Source organism: Sinohyriopsis cumingii, chromosome 1 (genome assembly GCF_028554795.1).
Source record: "Sinohyriopsis cumingii isolate HCF-2022 chromosome 1, ASM2855479v2, whole genome shotgun sequence".
Taxonomy (NCBI): Eukaryota; Metazoa; Mollusca; class Bivalvia; order Unionida; family Unionidae; genus Sinohyriopsis; species Sinohyriopsis cumingii.
This window is the reverse complement of record NC_142961.1, coordinates 41413517-41430027: the sequence shown is the minus strand read 5'-3', so window position 1 is coordinate 41430027 and position 16511 is coordinate 41413517. Positions and strand designations below refer to the sequence as shown.

The 16511-nt window shown below is 35.6% G+C and overlaps 1 protein-coding gene across 1 annotated transcript in view; it reads left to right on the top strand.

The window, feature by feature from the left end:
• The window catches only part of LOC149806771 (mediator of RNA polymerase II transcription subunit 23-like), a 72669-nt gene extending 56578 nt beyond the window's left edge, over positions 1-16091 (top strand). The window contains exon 14 of the mRNA XM_089957331.1: positions 3867-16091. Coding sequence (XP_089813457.1) covers positions 3867-6442 — 2576 coding nt within the window. The 3' untranslated portion in view covers positions 6443-16091. The remainder of the gene's footprint in view (positions 1-3866) is intronic.
• The last annotated feature ends 420 nt before the right edge of the window (positions 16092-16511 follow it).

The window sequence follows — 16511 nt, the reverse complement described above, 5'->3', positions numbered from 1 at the left end:
GTCAAGATCCATCACACTGAGTGGTCCATTCATCAATCAGTCTTTCATTGAATTTGTGCATTTTGGGGATGTCCAGGGATAGACCTTTTTTGTGACAAAGTGAAATGACAACCTGCACACTTTTGTCTCTTAATTTTTCTGATTATGTCAAACCCACCCACCCTCAGGCCTTTGGTGTGAAATATAATACAGAAATTTTAGGGTCAGAAACTGCAAAGTGATTCTTGTAACCCCACTCAGGTGTGGCAAGTCCTGTTTGAATGATCTGGACAAATTTGTGACAGACATTTATGGTGAGGCAGAACCTGCTGCAACAGCTCAGGCATTTCATCCTTGCCTGGAAAAGCTTTTGCCTGGCTCATGTCATGAGAGCCTTGCAAAGAAAGGAATTTCAGCCTGAAATTTTGGAGAGAATCTCACAAGCTAGAAGGGTCTCATCACTGAAGGCTAACAATGGAAAGTGGCACATTTTCAGAGACTGGTGGAAGACGAGCAGCATTGTTCCTTTGAGTGTCTCAATCTTGCATTTAGCTGACTTTTTCCTGTGACATCAGCATGCCCTCTAAATATACCTGAAATAGCGTCAGTTTAGATTGGATGGTTCATTGGTCCTAAGTAATACACTTGGTGTACTCTTAAGTCTCAAAAGGTCAAATATGCCTCGCGAAGATTTAATTTATGAAATAGAGCAGTCTCTTCAAGCCTCACATTTGAATGTAATGTTTCAGTCCAAGTCATATTAGAAACCATTGGATGGCATGCACAGTCAACCATCTCAAGTTTGTATCTAGCATCACAGAGACAAGAATTGAATCTGGTTGGTCCAGTGGCTGCAGCCCAGATGACCACCAGACCCAGATAAGTTCAGTGCAACCTCCTCATTGGCCCAAGTTAATAACTTTGGCTGGATTTGCACATACAAGACATTTTAGGCGTACATCAACCTGATAAAACACAGCTGTGTTCTAATTGTCATTGACAACCTATCAGTCATGGCATGCTTCAGATCAGTGGGGCATTCGTGCCCAATATATCTGCTTTTAAATCTGGAACTTTGTCCAATGGACACTGTTGAAAAAGGATCACTTTCCGAATCTGTCACTTTCCAGGGAAGAGAATGGTCTCTGGACCAGTCTGTAGAGAGGCCAATGGTAGACTTGTTGGCAGTGAGGCTCATTAGTAAATCCAGTTTACAGACCAGAGTGCTGTTGCTTTTACTTCTGAATGGATGGCCACAACAAGTGGTTTTCACCAAAAGACTTCTTATGATATTTAATTTGATCTAAATAAAAATGGTACTAATCTTACAACCATTAAAGCTGCCATGATTACCATATTGGAAATCTTATATTCACTACTCCTAAATGGTCCTAAATGATAATTGTACCACAGCAGCTGATTTGAAAATCTTGTTATCACTTAACAGTATCAGAGATGGTTTCAGCACTTGCAGTTCCAATGAAAAAAAATTTTTCTCATCTTGGACTCCTGAAAATTCTTTTCAGACAGTAGAGCATCAGTCCATTTGAGGGACTCTTGTTTCATTTGTAACATCAGATCTTAATATTATTGTTGTGTTGGTTTGAGTAGAACAGCATAATTAAATAATAAGATCTTTGTAAAATCTGAGCTGTCTTCAGAAATACTTTTGGAAAAATTAAAAATTGAAATTTGTGGTGATAAATCAAGAATCCATAGTTGTTATTATACTTTTTATATGAAATGAAATAATTACTTTACAGATTATAAATTTACTATTTTGCAGTGTATATTTTTCTTTACTAATAGTTTCTCAATAGTTTCCAGATAAGCTGATAGGATTGCTCCCATGAGTAAAATATCTGGGTTTGTTGTTGTTTTAAGAATTCTGTGCATTCACACATAGAATGTGGCAAACATTGATTAGCTTCTTTAAAGTACATTTATTACTCAGCGGTGGTGAGTTCTTAATCATATGTTTGAGGCTCACTGGGTCCATATATGGAGTGTTACTACACTAGTTCCAGTATGTTTTCTGCAGAACAAAAACATCCAAAATAGGTTATACAGCCTGAATCAGGAGTTGCTTTGTCGTAAAAATCATACCTCTTGTTAATTCCATAATTTGGTCATTATTACCTTTTGGAATATTCTTACCACCCCATAAAGCAATTAGATGATTTGAATTTATTTTCCATTCACAGATCCTTTTTGACTCACATATTTGCAGCTTTTATTGTTAATGCATGCTAATGAATGAGATGTATGTTCCTTTATTTTCATATTTGCTGCCATACATGTTTATACTTTGCTAAATAAGTTTTGTCAGCAGTGTGGTAGCACAGCTGATGAAAAGTACAAATCTGTAACAGTGTAACTGCTGCTAGCAAATATGAGAATATTACATTGTAGTTATCCTTTTTCGAGCACACTTTGAAAAATTTGTTAGAATTCTAGTGCAGCTGTACTTGTCCTTGGGCGATATGTCATGATGTAATAATGTTGTAATGTTTCCAGCTGTATATTGTAGATTTTAATTTTGATGTGCAAACCAGTCAATAAATATGTTGGCAGATGTGTTAGATTCAGATGTTGCGTCAGTTCTCGCTACAATATCCCATTCTCTCAAGACGTGGGTGAATACCCACTACACTTTCTTTTAACCCATGACTGCCTGCAGTAAGATATCCTCATTTTTCATGAATATACTTAAAACAATATTTCACCTTCATGCTAATTAAATAAGCTCTTTTACGTCAACAAAAGTGATCTCTTGCCAGCCAATATGTGATTGTGATTGGAATTGAATATTTGATTGGCCAACTGAGTGAGCATGAAAGGTTGTTGTTGTTGTAGGGTTTAACACCATTTTTCAGCACAAGATAGGCTATAAATGGCGGCCAGTATAAATGGTGGAGGATGAACCCAGGAAAACTTGGGAAAGAACAACCAACCCATGAGAAGCTACTGGCAAGCTTTCTCACATATCCACATTGGCCGAGCCTGAGACTCGAACCTACTCAAAGGTGAGACGGCAGTGATCCATAACTGTGTGTGCTCTAGACCACTCGGCCACTCAGGGCCCCACGAAAGGTAATGTTAGGTCAACCTTCTGAGAACATTTTATTCAGGCTTGATATAATTGGTTAAATAGGTTTATGCATATGAAAGACAAGTGAAGATGAAAAGAGAGTATAGTGGATTTTCTTCTGTTCCTTGTGATAAAGACAATATCCATGCAGATCTATATCGTGTCTGAGTATCTTTCAAAACCTCTCCCAGTATCTTCTGATACCTGGCTGAGTATCTTTTGAAATCTGTCCCAGTATCTCCTGAAACCTTGCTGAGTATCTTTTGAAACCTGTCGTAGTATCTTCTGAAGTCTGGCTGAGTATCTTTTGAAACATGCCCCAGTATCTTTTGAAACCTATCCCAGTATCTTCTGAAACCTGACTGAGTATCTTCTGAAACCTGGCCCAGTATCTTCTGAAACCTGGCAGAGCATCTTTTGAAACCTGCCCCAGTATCCCCTGAACCTTGCTGAGTATCTTTTGAAACCTGTTGCAATATCTTCTGAAACCTGGCCATGTATCTTTTGAAACCTGTCCCAGTATCATCTGAAATCTGGCCGAGTATCTTTTGAAAACTGTACCATTATCTTCTGAAATCAGTCCAAGTATCTTTTGAAAACATAATCAGAGCTGTAAATCATACTAATCTTTTCATGTGTTAAAAAGGAATTTTGATTATAAAGAAGCTTAGCTTTTATTAATTATAAATATCTACTTTCAGTGTATGAGTGGCCTATAAGTTTCATTTATATTAGTATTAATATGGTATATAATAAGGATTGTTTACTCATACCATTCATTACCATGTCATTTCAGATAGTACAAATCCAGAACATTTCAACCTACCCATGGGATTGCTTGTGGAAAGTATATATGGCAACAATAAGAACACTACCTTGTTGCCAGGAAACCTAGTGGCTGCTGCCCCCACTCAGCCTTTACCCATGAATCTTCTGGATTCCCTGACTGTCCATGCCAAGATGAGTTTGATCCATAGCATAGTGTCACGGGTAATCCGGATGGCGAAGAACAGGACTAACGCTGCTCTCGCTCCTGCACTAGTAGAGACATATAGTCGGCTCTTGGTATACATGGAAATTGAATCGTTGGGAATTAAGGGTTTCATTAGCCAGCTTTTGCCAACTGTATTTTCTCATCAAGCTTGGGGAATCCTGCACACCCTGTTAGAGATGTTCAGCTATCGTTTGCACCATATTCAGCCTCATTACAGAGTTCAGTTGCTTGGTCACCTCCACACTCTTGCATCAATTGCTAATACCAACCAGAACCAGCTCCAGCTTTGTGTTGAAAGCACTGCACTTCGACTCATCACAGGGCTTGGAAATGCTGAGGTGCAGCCCCAACTGTCCAGAATCTTCAGTGAGCAAAAGAATCCAGGTCTTCTGTCGCAGGATTCGGAGGAGCTGAACAGAGTCCTCATACTTACACTGGCTCGAGCAATGCACATTACGGGAGCTGAGTCATTCTCCACGAACTGGTACAAGGAAATTCTGGTAAGCATAATGCAGAGCACACCCCACTCTTGGCCTCAACATACTCTCAGTAGCTTCCCATCCTGTTTAAGTGAGTTCTTTCAACAGAACCTCATTCCCCGAGAGGACAAGGCTGTCCTGAAGAAAAATGTGGAGACGGAGTTTAAGAAGTGGCGATCAATGGCAAATGAAAATGATATCATAGCACATTTTTCAATGCAGGGTACGCCACCCTTGTTTCTTTGTATTATCTGGAAGACATTGATGGAAGATGGTCGGATTCCTCCAACAGCATATAAGGTTCTGGAAAGGCTTGGTCCAAGAGCACTACCAGCTCATCTCCGCACCTTTGCAGATTTCTTGGTCTTTGAACTGAGTTTGCCTAATAGCCAGAGTCTGCTGTCAAGGTACATTGAAGCAGTGAATGACATGGTATGGAAATACAATATCCTGACTATCGATCGTCTCGTGTTATGCATGTCCCTACGAAATCTGGAAAATAATGAGGTGCAGATTTGTTTCGTCATCATTTATCAGATTCTGTTTCGTTCACCAGATTTCAAGAATCGTGTGACCGATTTTATTAGAGAAAATTCACCGGAGCATTGGCTTCAGAGCAGCTGGCATGACAAGCACATGGCTTTTCACAAGAAGTACCCAGAGAAGTTCTTCTATGAAGGAATCCAGGATTTGAACTGCCCAATCCAGCATCAGTATCTGCCAGTATATTTTGGCAATGTCTGTCTTCGCTTCATTCCAGTGTTAGACATACTTATCCACCGGCTTATTGAGATGCCATCTGTAGCAAAATTTCTTGACAACATTCTGGACCATCTAGGAAGTCTGTACAAGTTCCATGACCGCCCAGTGACATACCTGTACAACACACTCCACTACTATGACAGAAAACTAGCAGGTAAGCCAGCTTTGAAAAGGAAGCTAGTCGGAGCAGTCATTGGAGCTCTTTCAGACATTCGGCCAAGTAATTGGTGTCTATCAGAGGAATATCAACGTTATCTTCAGATGCCAGCAGACGCACTGACCTGGGTGCCAGAGCAGGATTACTATATCAAAATGGTAGGTCGTTTGGTGGACACAGTAGCAGGGAAGACACCGCCACCCTTTCCAAATTGTGACTGGAGGTTTAATGAGTTCCCCAATCCAGCTGCACATGCTTTGCATGCAACTTGTGTGGAGTTGATGGCGCTTCCTGTTCCTAGCAGTCAGGTTGGAAATGCACTTCTGGATGTTATCATGAAGAGTGCGATCCAGTTGCCAAGGGACAGACTGATGAATTGGATGAATGCAGTTGGGCTTATCATTACAGCACTACCGGAAAACTACTGGATTGTCCTCAACGACAGAATCCTTGACATGTTATGCAGCCCACTTTTTACAGCAGGCAAAACAGAGTTCCACTTTATCAACTTCAAGGTGTGCCAGAGTGTGTTTGGAGAACAACAGGCAAATTATCTCTTAGCCTTGATCCATGCTATATGGCATCATGCTGGAATTGGACAACTTAGCCTGCTTCCTCAGTTTATCCGTGATAAAGTGAAGCTTATCCTAAAAACTGAGAACCAGTTTCTGTACCTCTGCCATCTGATTGGTCCATTCCTTCAGCGGTTCCACTCTGAGAGGACTCGCTGCCTCCTAGATATGACTGTAGAACTGTATGAAATTCTAGCCAATATCGACAGGTCATGTCAGTTCTTACACTGCATGGATCCAATAGTGGACTTCCTGTACCACATCAAATACATGTTTGTGGGAGATGGTGTCAAGAATGAGGTAGAAAAGGTCATCCGTAACTTGAGACCAGCCCTTCAGCTGAGGTTGAGGTTTATTTCTCACATCACTGTAGAGGAAGCCAGCACACCTATTCAGCAGCTGAATTAAGCCTTCAGTTATATGAAAGAGATTTTTTTCTCATGGTACTGTGACTTAACAAAGTGTAATGAATAACAAAATGTGTGTGTTTATAACAGGAAAGCAGTTGAACAAATATTTCATGTTAGTTGCAACATATTTCTGTTAGATGTGTATTAACCATGAGCCAATCAAGAAAATGTAAAAGGACTGTAATTTTATTCATGCAGTATTTGTTTTCATAGATTTTATAGTTCCTACAAACCACTGATCCAACTGCAAACTTGTTGAGCCAGAGCTGTCATTGCCCAATGCACCAGCAGGTCTGGTTCAATGCAGTTTGCTAGGAGTAATCAAAATAGAACAAAAACCATAGACCATGATCTGCGGGCAAGTTGTGCTACAGCAGATTAGGGTCTGTGAGTATATATGGTGTCAATTGACAGTATGCTAAAATGACTTGATTCATGAACACGTTATGACTGTATTTTATGATCCATTGTAAAGATGGGGAACAAGAATATTTAGCCACTCCACTGGGGTTTGACTAATGAGAAAAATGTATCTACAGTGTGATCACATAAGGAAATTGAATATCAGTTTGAAGGGTTAGAGGTCCTGTTCTTCAGAATACGGTTAGCATTTTTTTAGTGGTTAGATTTAACGTTGTGTTATAGCGGGTAATTTTTATCTACATATTGGGGACAAAATGCTACATATTTGTTTTTCAAAACAAAAATATTTAAGAATCTCTTGTAGTTGAAATTGTTAAAAAATGTTCCATCTGTAACAAAAATAATTGTTTCACTTCCGTTGGTGTGCAGTGTTGTTTCTGATATTAAATATTACATCATTCTGTTTTTATGAGGAAATTTCTTTGAAATTAGAGATGCTACCAGAGTGCAAAAGTGCACAGAATCTTGCAAAATATTTATGAATTTCGGACAGTAGTGATGCATGACGACTTCGGCCAATTAGTTCAAAGTTGCACATATACTAATAAAATGAGAATATAAACCAAAATATAAATAGAAAGGATACTCAGTTGATAAAAGTGCCTCTGTCCACTCCAGATATAGCTTACTACAAAAGGATGCAGGGAAATATTGTTAATTATTTATTACACAAAAACATGTACTGTAGGGTTCTGTGCTTGATTTTTTTTTTTCTTACATTTGTGTAGGTGCAATCTTTAGGATCATTTCCAAAAGGTGACATAATGATAATGATTGGGCAGAAAATTTCTAATTCTTTTCAACTTAAAGTTTGTGCTTGCACAAATGTGCAAAGTGAATGGCAGATTGAAAAAAGTTGAGGAGGGAGTTTCTTGTCAATTTAAGGACAAAATGTTCTGAAATCTTTTCTTTTATGATAACATTTATAAAATGCTGGGCAGATTAATACCCATGCAAGTTTCTGAAATTTACTCAGAAAAATGTTTTTTTTTTAAATTTGCAAGTGGCATCTGAAAATCCTGGAGATATGTGCAGGATTGCTGGTACTTGGATGTGAGCTGTATAGATGGATTGGTCTAAAAGGTGTCTTTTCAATGTACATTTCAATCTTCCAGTGATCTTTTTTTTCTTAAATCTAAAACAAATTTAGAGAGAGATTGATTCTGGGGTCATTCTGGAAAGGGAACTAAGAATAATTGTGCATCATTAAACAAAATGAAGAGCCAGCTCAAATAAATTTTTAATTTTTTAATTGTTTTTATATAAATTGGAGAAGTAAAGTGTGACCCCGCAGTAACACACTCCATATTCAGATGTAGTATGAACATGTCTTGACTCCCGAAATTTCATATTCATGTATTTTTCTCATTCATGAAAGAAAATTCTTCTTCAAAGTAGGAAAAATAGCATGTAAAAAGTTTATCATTTTGGAGAAGAGATTGTGTCTGAATTTTAATATAAAACAATTGAGGCATGGCTTCAGAAATTTTAAAGTGTTACCAATTTCTAGATGTTTTGTGCCAAACTAAACATCGGAAATACGAGTATCTGAACCAATATCTGGTCCTTTTGAGAACTTTGATTTTAGTTTATTGTTGAAAGATGTCACCTCATGAGAGTTAATCTTATTATTAATGATCCATGAACAATAAAGTTATTAGGTCTTCTTTGTGTTTGCCTTCAGAGCATTCTGTGCACAGTCATTGTTCCAACAGTATCTGACATGTTCTTTAAACTGCATACAAAACCACGTAACAAACAGTGCAGTAATTTATAAAGGATTACCAGCTGAATTTATTAGTCGATTAATTAAGTACGTTGTTAATCATCAAAGTCAATTGCAGAGCTAAAACGTGTTCAGATTATGGGGCAAGGATTTATAAAACATAAAAAGAAGTGAAAGCCACCAACCTGTGCACTTGGCCAGGTGGTTTTGTTAGACACAATCAGCTGATCAGTGAATAATGTCCAATAAAAGTGACCCTTTTGTTGCTTGACAATTATTCTATATGCTGTAGTCGTTCAAATAAATAGGTGTAAAAGTGTTAATTAGTGGACTTTTACAATGGATAACTTAACACAGAAGCATAAATCTTTTACCATTAAAGAGAAGATTGAAGCCTTGAAGATATTGACTATGTTCAGATTCTTCATTTGAGGAATATGGTTTACATTGCTAAGAACAATCATGACTAAAAGAAAGTAGCTGAAAATCAATCAGGTTTTCAAAAAACAAAAAAGTATGATGATTTGCAGATGAGAAAATTTAGCAATATGAAATCTATACAGATACTGTTATTTACTTTGGGACATACTGAAAAGTAAATGTGTTTTATCATTTGTTACATAATTTTGCTATATTTTCCACTGAATTCAAACAAAGGATCTGTGACAAATTTATTGAATATTTTAAATCTGTATACATATTTTCGATAGAATTGTGTTTTGGATTCACTGAATGTGACAAGATTCGTGGATGAAAACACAGTGTTGACATTCTATTAATGCTGTACATTAGATACGTATATATAAACAATATACACACATACCAATGCATGCTTCTCTGAATAAAATAAGATATATGCAATCTCTGTTTTCACCACAGGTGTATTTTTCAAATAATATGCATTGATTTAAGATGGTAACTGTGCCAATGAAGCACATATGTTTGTGCCCACTTTTACTACATACACACACACACATGCCACCACCACCACTACCACCATAATTTTAGTATATGCATCATTTTCTTTAGCTAACTGAGCTAACTGACTTGAATGGTTGTAACATGGTTTGGTATATAACAAAGTGGACCCCAGCCATCATGTTATAGTGGGGTCACACTGTACCAGCCATCATGTTATAGTGGGGTCACACTGTACCAGGCATCATGTTATAGTGGGGTCACACTGTACCAGGCATTGTGGCAAGCTCTTGACCCACACAAAGAGCATGGTGGTGTCACCTGCATTAATAATCTGAGCAAAGTCTTGAAAACTACTTGATCTGAGCAAAGTCTTGAAAACTACTTGATCTGAGCAAAGTCTTGAAAAATGTTTGATCAAAATGGAATTGAAATAGTTTGTTAAAACAAACAGTTGGCTGTGTCCTTTGTCAGCAGTATAACTAGTGTACTACTTTTCATTACTTCTTACAACTTTATAAATTGTAGAGATTCTCACAACCTAGATACTATGTTACAGTTTTTTTAAAGCAAACTTCCTGACAATTCAAACCATTAATTTCTCAGTCTGATTCTTAGTCTTGTTTATTGGTTTGACTGTATTTCATGATATATCAATGGCCAATTTAGGTTTAGAAAATATTTCATGATATATCAAGATCTAAGTAAGGTTTGACAGTATTTCATGGCATATCAGTGTCCAATTTAGGCTTGATATTTCGTGATGTATCAATGTTCCTTTTAGATTTTACAATATTTCATGATATATTAATGTTCAGTTTATGTTGGACTATATTTTCGGATATATTGATGTCCAACCTAGGTTAGACTACTTCGTGAAGTATGTCCTACATTGGCTTAACAATATTTCATGATATATCAATTTGTATTAACAATATTTCATGATATGTTAATGTGTCTTAACAATATTTCATGGTATATCAATGTGTCTAAACAATATTTCATGATATATCAATGTGTTTTAACAATATTTCATGGTATATCAATGTGTTTTAAAAATATTTCATGATATATCAATTTCCATTTTAACAATGTCACATCTGACACTAGATAACTAACATATTACATGCAAATCGTGTATATCTTTGTATCTGATAGTTGTCACAGAAAATGATTTTTTTTAATTTAGTACTGTATATACTCGCTTATAAGTTGAGTTCAATTGTAGACTCAGATGGTAGATAAGGGAGTATATATGGTCATGATTTGATAGTGCACTGTACTTGTGTTTTTGTGTATAGGTATATCATTGAATGCATATGCATTTTTTGTTGTCATTATTGGCAAAGAGATGTGTTGCTTAAGTCAGTTTGCATGGTACATTTGCTTGTATGAATGATATAGCTTTGTAAATTTTATTTGTTCATGCTTTGAGAATTTGTTATACTATCAGTACTTCGCTGCCGAATGATCATTTTTGCTGAAAAACAATTTTGGCTACAATTACAAGTTTCCAGCTAGAATTATGGTAGCCATTTGCCTACAACAATGACATAAATAAATAACGTGTCTTTTTTTAATGATTGGTAGGTCAGATGGTAAGATATATGATTGTTGTCCCTTGGTCACCACTTGTTTTTTATAAGCATCTTACCTTTATCATATTGTTTTGATAAAGACATATATCATATGTACACAAAACCAGGGGACTTGATTATATAACATATATACTCACTTATAAGACAAGTCCAGCTGCAAACTGCACAGACCCATATCTGCCGTCACATACTGTGCTGGCAGATCTGGGTCTGTGTCGTTTGATAGGAGTAATCAGTAGAATAAACAGCACAGACCCTGATCTGCAGGTGCTTTATGCTATGGCTGATCATGGTCTTTGTTGTTTGCAGTTTGACATGTCTTATAAGCGAGTATATATGGTATCTTATTAACATATTTCACTTGGACTTGAGAGAAAGCTATGTACACTGTCATTTACAAGATTATAATGAATTATACCCTTTTGTTATTCAGAGTTTGGTTTGAATTTGATTTAATTCTTTTAAACTTTTTTCACTAAATTTTGTACATGTTTACCCTCTCTTACTTATCTCTACTACTTAAAGAGCACAAGAGCTTATTTGATGGCCTCCTGTCCATCCATTTGGCACATATCATCCATCTGTTAACTTTACTGTTTTTTATCACTACTCCTAAACTAATGCCATACAACTTTTTATACATATTCATCCCATTATCTGGATAGTCCTCAATGAAAATGGTGCCCTCGGGCATCCATTGTGCCTTGAAAATATTGTAATTGTGACTCCCTTTAGAAAGACCTTTTATTATATGTAGATGGGTCTAAATGAAAATGGTGCTATTAGTATGTCAAGTATAGTGGTAGTCTTGAAAAAGTTGCCACTGTTGCTTTCAAATGGCTATTGATATTAAAATGGGTTTTAACTAAAAGATTTCTTATGATTTCTGCTTGGTCCTAAATGAAAATGGTGCAGATCTGACTTACAACATAGCCACTATAGTGGCCATCTTAAAGATTATAGCTGTGCCACCAGAAGAGATGGTCATATTGACATGGGGGTTTTCACTGAAAAACTTCTTATCTATATGGGCTTAAATGAAAATGGTGCTGATCTTACTCTGACATGGCAGCTAATGCAGACATCTTGAAAATATTTTCATTATTATTGTGGATGAAAGGTTATTGTTTAGTCCTAAATGAAATTGGTTATTGTTTAGTCCTAAATGAAATTGGTCTAATCTAACATTTAACTTGGCCACTTTGGTGGCGATTTTGAAAATTTTGTTAGTTACTCCTCTTGAATTGGTTGTCCTGTTGACATAGGGTTTTTGCTAAAAGATTTGATATGCAATTGATACTTTGTTACATTCATTGCAGCCACCATCTTGAAAAATTTTTGGTTTTTAATTTAAATGGCTGGTCATTTTAACATGAGTATTTTGTTTAACACTTCTTTGTATTATTTACCTGGTCCTACTTGAAAATAGTGCCAGTATGACCTCATAAAATGGCCACAGTGGAAACCATCTTGAAAATCTTGTTATTACAATTCCTTCTGAATGGATCCTGGATTAGCATGGGTTTGCAGCTGAATTGTTTCTAATAGATTTGCAGTTTTAGTTTTTCCAAAAGAAAAATTGGGTTATCTGATTTGAAATTCCATGATGACCATCTATTTAAATCTTTATGTCAGTTATTATCAATAATCCTGTTAAGCCATATTGACATGGGGCATGCAGTAAGACACCTCATGCTGTATTGTATGTAGTTGGTCCAAAATGAAAATAATGCTGATATTACCTCCCAGTAAGTGGCTGTTTTGAAATTGGGTTTTCACTAAAGTACTTCTTACATCATTTTGTTCTCATGCTAAAATGATGCCAATCTAACCTCAAGTATTGGTGACCATCATAAGAATCATTTTATGTCTGCTTCTCCAGAATGAATAGTTGTATTGATGTGGGTTTTCGATTTAGTGCTATAAACGTATAATGATACACAAAATTGTTACATTAACATGGGCTTTTCATGAAAACACCTTTTGCAATATGTAATTTGTCTTGAATTAAATTAGTGACAATCATAGTACCATCATGTTCGTGATATTGTGAATGAGTTTTGAAAACCAGACCTTTTGTCCATGCAGTAAAATCCAGTGTCGCAGCTTATATTTTGTACTTAATTGAGCTTAATGAGCACAGTGATTTGTAAATATACCAATGAATTTTGATCCAACATTATATTTAATTGCTTTTCAAACAACAAGTTGATGGTCAGTACTCTTTCATTGATTTTAAGGTTAAATGACTAGCAACTTTTATAACACAAACAAGTAATAATGGAAATTTATCAAATCTAGTCTGTGGATATATGTTAAGTATGAATGATGAAATATTGGGGGGGGGGACTTTATAAATGAAATATTAATTATAGATTTAACTAAAGTTAGCATCTGGATACCATCTATCCTCGCTTATAAGTTGAGTCAAACTGCTAACAACAAAGATCCTGATCTGCCATAGCATAATGTGCCTGCATATCAGGTCTATGTTGTTTGTTCAACTAATTACTACTAACAAACTGCACAGACCCAGATCTGCTGGCACATTATGTGATGGCAGATCTGGGTCAGTGCAGTTTGCAGTTGGACTCGTGTTAAGTATATGGTATATCATGACAGTATCTTGGATGAGTTGAGTGATCTTCTATCCATGATATCCCCTTAAGTGTCAAAGGCAAGGCAGAGATTTTTTCTACTGTACTTGTTAACATCTTCAGTCAAACATGCAAGTCTTAGCGATAGTAAATTCATTGGTTGGTATGGAAATAAATATTTTTAAAAATGTTAGTGGCATGGGATGGCAAAAGTAAATAGGTAATCTGTTTGAACCAGGAATATTCTTTTCATGTTGAGCAAGTTTGCGTTTTAGTACCTGTCCTTGTTAAGTGTATTTTTAGCACAAAGGAAAACCTATCGTGAAATATCAATGCATAGATTACCGTATATGCTCAGTGGCCGAGTGGTCTAAAGCACTCTTCGTTACGGATCACTGCCATCTCACCTCTGTCTGCGGCAGTTCAAGTCTAAGATTCAGCCAATGTGGGCATGTGAGAAAGCTTGCCAGTAGCTTCTCGTGGGTCGGTGGTTCTTTCCGGGGTTTTTCGGGTTCTTCCTCCACCATTAATACTGGCTGCCATGTATAGCCTATCGTGCTGAAAAATGGCGTTAAACCCCACAACAACAACAACCGTATATGCTCACTTATAAGACAAATCCAACTTCAGACTGCACAGACCAAATCTTCTATAGCATAATGCAACAGCAGATTTGAGTCTGTGCAGTTTGATAAGAGTAATCAGTAGAACAAACAACATATACCCTGATCTGCAGGTGTATTATGTTAGTTTTTGTTGTTTGCAGTATGACTCGACTTATAAGCCAGTATATAAAGTACTTTTCCTCTCAAATAGAAAATTGTGCAAGTACATTTATCCAAACTTCAGTCAAATCTATGCTCATTTGGTTTGATGGAATTAATGCAATGCAGTTTCCTGGTCTAATTCTAAATATGGCTGACAGAGAATAGAATGATTCCTTTTTTTTTTGTTGTATTTATTTAGAGCCTGGCACTAAGTCTAGAATGATGCAATCTGCTTTCAGATTTTGTTATGGTTATAATATTTTTTCATTTTATTGTAGCGCTGGTACCTGGCAAGCTATTAAATTGATGGTTGTTGATTTTCACTAAGTGAAATGTGATAAGGAACCACTGGTACAGTGCTTCCATTTTCATTTTTATTGTGTATGTACCTTGGAGAATCTGAAAAAGTTTTCAGAAATTTTTATTTTAAAATATTTCATATGATAAAATAGTGAATTTAAAGTGCTTTAATTGGACTGTCACTTTTTTCCACAAATATTGCATGCATATTTCCAAGGGATTACAGTTACTTGTATAACCAAATCCTTCCAATGCAAATTCTGCACATCGAAATGCATTAAAAAAAAGCAATACTCAAGTTTTTTTTAAATCTCTGACTAATGTAGATTGACACCTCACTAGAAAAAATACTTGTCAGCATAGAAATCATGTTGATGTGTACAAAATATCCATGCAACAATTTGATTCTGCACTAGTCTACATCTGGCACGTTCATTAGCCAACTAAAAATGACTTTTAGTGTGTCAATTCAGTTGATCATGTGTCTTTTCTTATTTGGATTACTTGTGCCTCAGAATGATTGCAATATCTTCTGAAATTAATATACTCCATTCCTTGGTGTGGAGCAGTAAGAAAATATTTTGTTACCAAATTTTGTATGTTGGAGTTTCTCAAGAATATCTTAACTTATTTCATTTAAAAAATAAAAAAGTTCTATCAAGGAGATATGAAAGTGTTTTACATGGCAACACATTGATGGCATGCATGTGTTATTGGTACAAAAGGACATGTTATTAACAATCATATGCCTCTAGCAGCATTGTTCTCATCCATTTCTAGAGACGGCTTTAATTATTTATGGCTGCAGAAGGTAGGAAAGTAGGAGTATGCAAGATTTTGGAATATGTTTGGACACCATGAATAATTGACAAAAGTATAGTATGTATGTGTATATATATATATATATATATATATATATATATATATATATATATATATATATATATATCTGTGTGTGTGCCTTTCATCTATTTTATGGTTTTGAAATTTATGTAGTTTCTTTATCTTGTTTATGGTTTGAATTTTACTAAGATGCAAGTCAGGCTCGGAGCCATTCATTTCATGCACCATTTCATCACATATGTTTGGTTTAATTGAGTGCATAGTTTTGAACATAGCATAACTTTTGATGTCAGCAGATTTTACATGTTGTACTACCCTATCTAGTACGTATTTCATTATGTTAGAGAGAAGTGATGTTGTTGTAATTTACTAGTATATCACAAGTTTGTTGTATCCTTTATTGTATAAAACTTTTTAATTTTATTTCCATACTTTGGTGAATTACAGTAATTGAATAAATCATGCTGTATTCATACCTTCATGTCTTGCATTCATTGTATTTTTTGTTAATATCTTACTTAGCCAGGATGATCATGGAAAGCAAGAGAATCATATCTCAGACAAGGTAGATGCATATCATTAAGGAAAAAAGTCAGTACAGAAATTGTTATACCAATTAGGGTAATTTCCATTGCACAGTATATCTTGCCTATATCTCTTTATTTTAATAAGGAAATCTTTATCTTGTGACAAGGGACAAGCATGATAATAGGATGAGTTGTAGTACATTGTTATTTTGTTTGAATCTCTGATATATATGCACTAAATAACTCTACCAAGTAACACATAATACATATGTGTGTGGATATATATATATATATACATACATAGATAGGTATTATGTGTTACTTTATATATATATATATATATATATATATATATATATATATACACA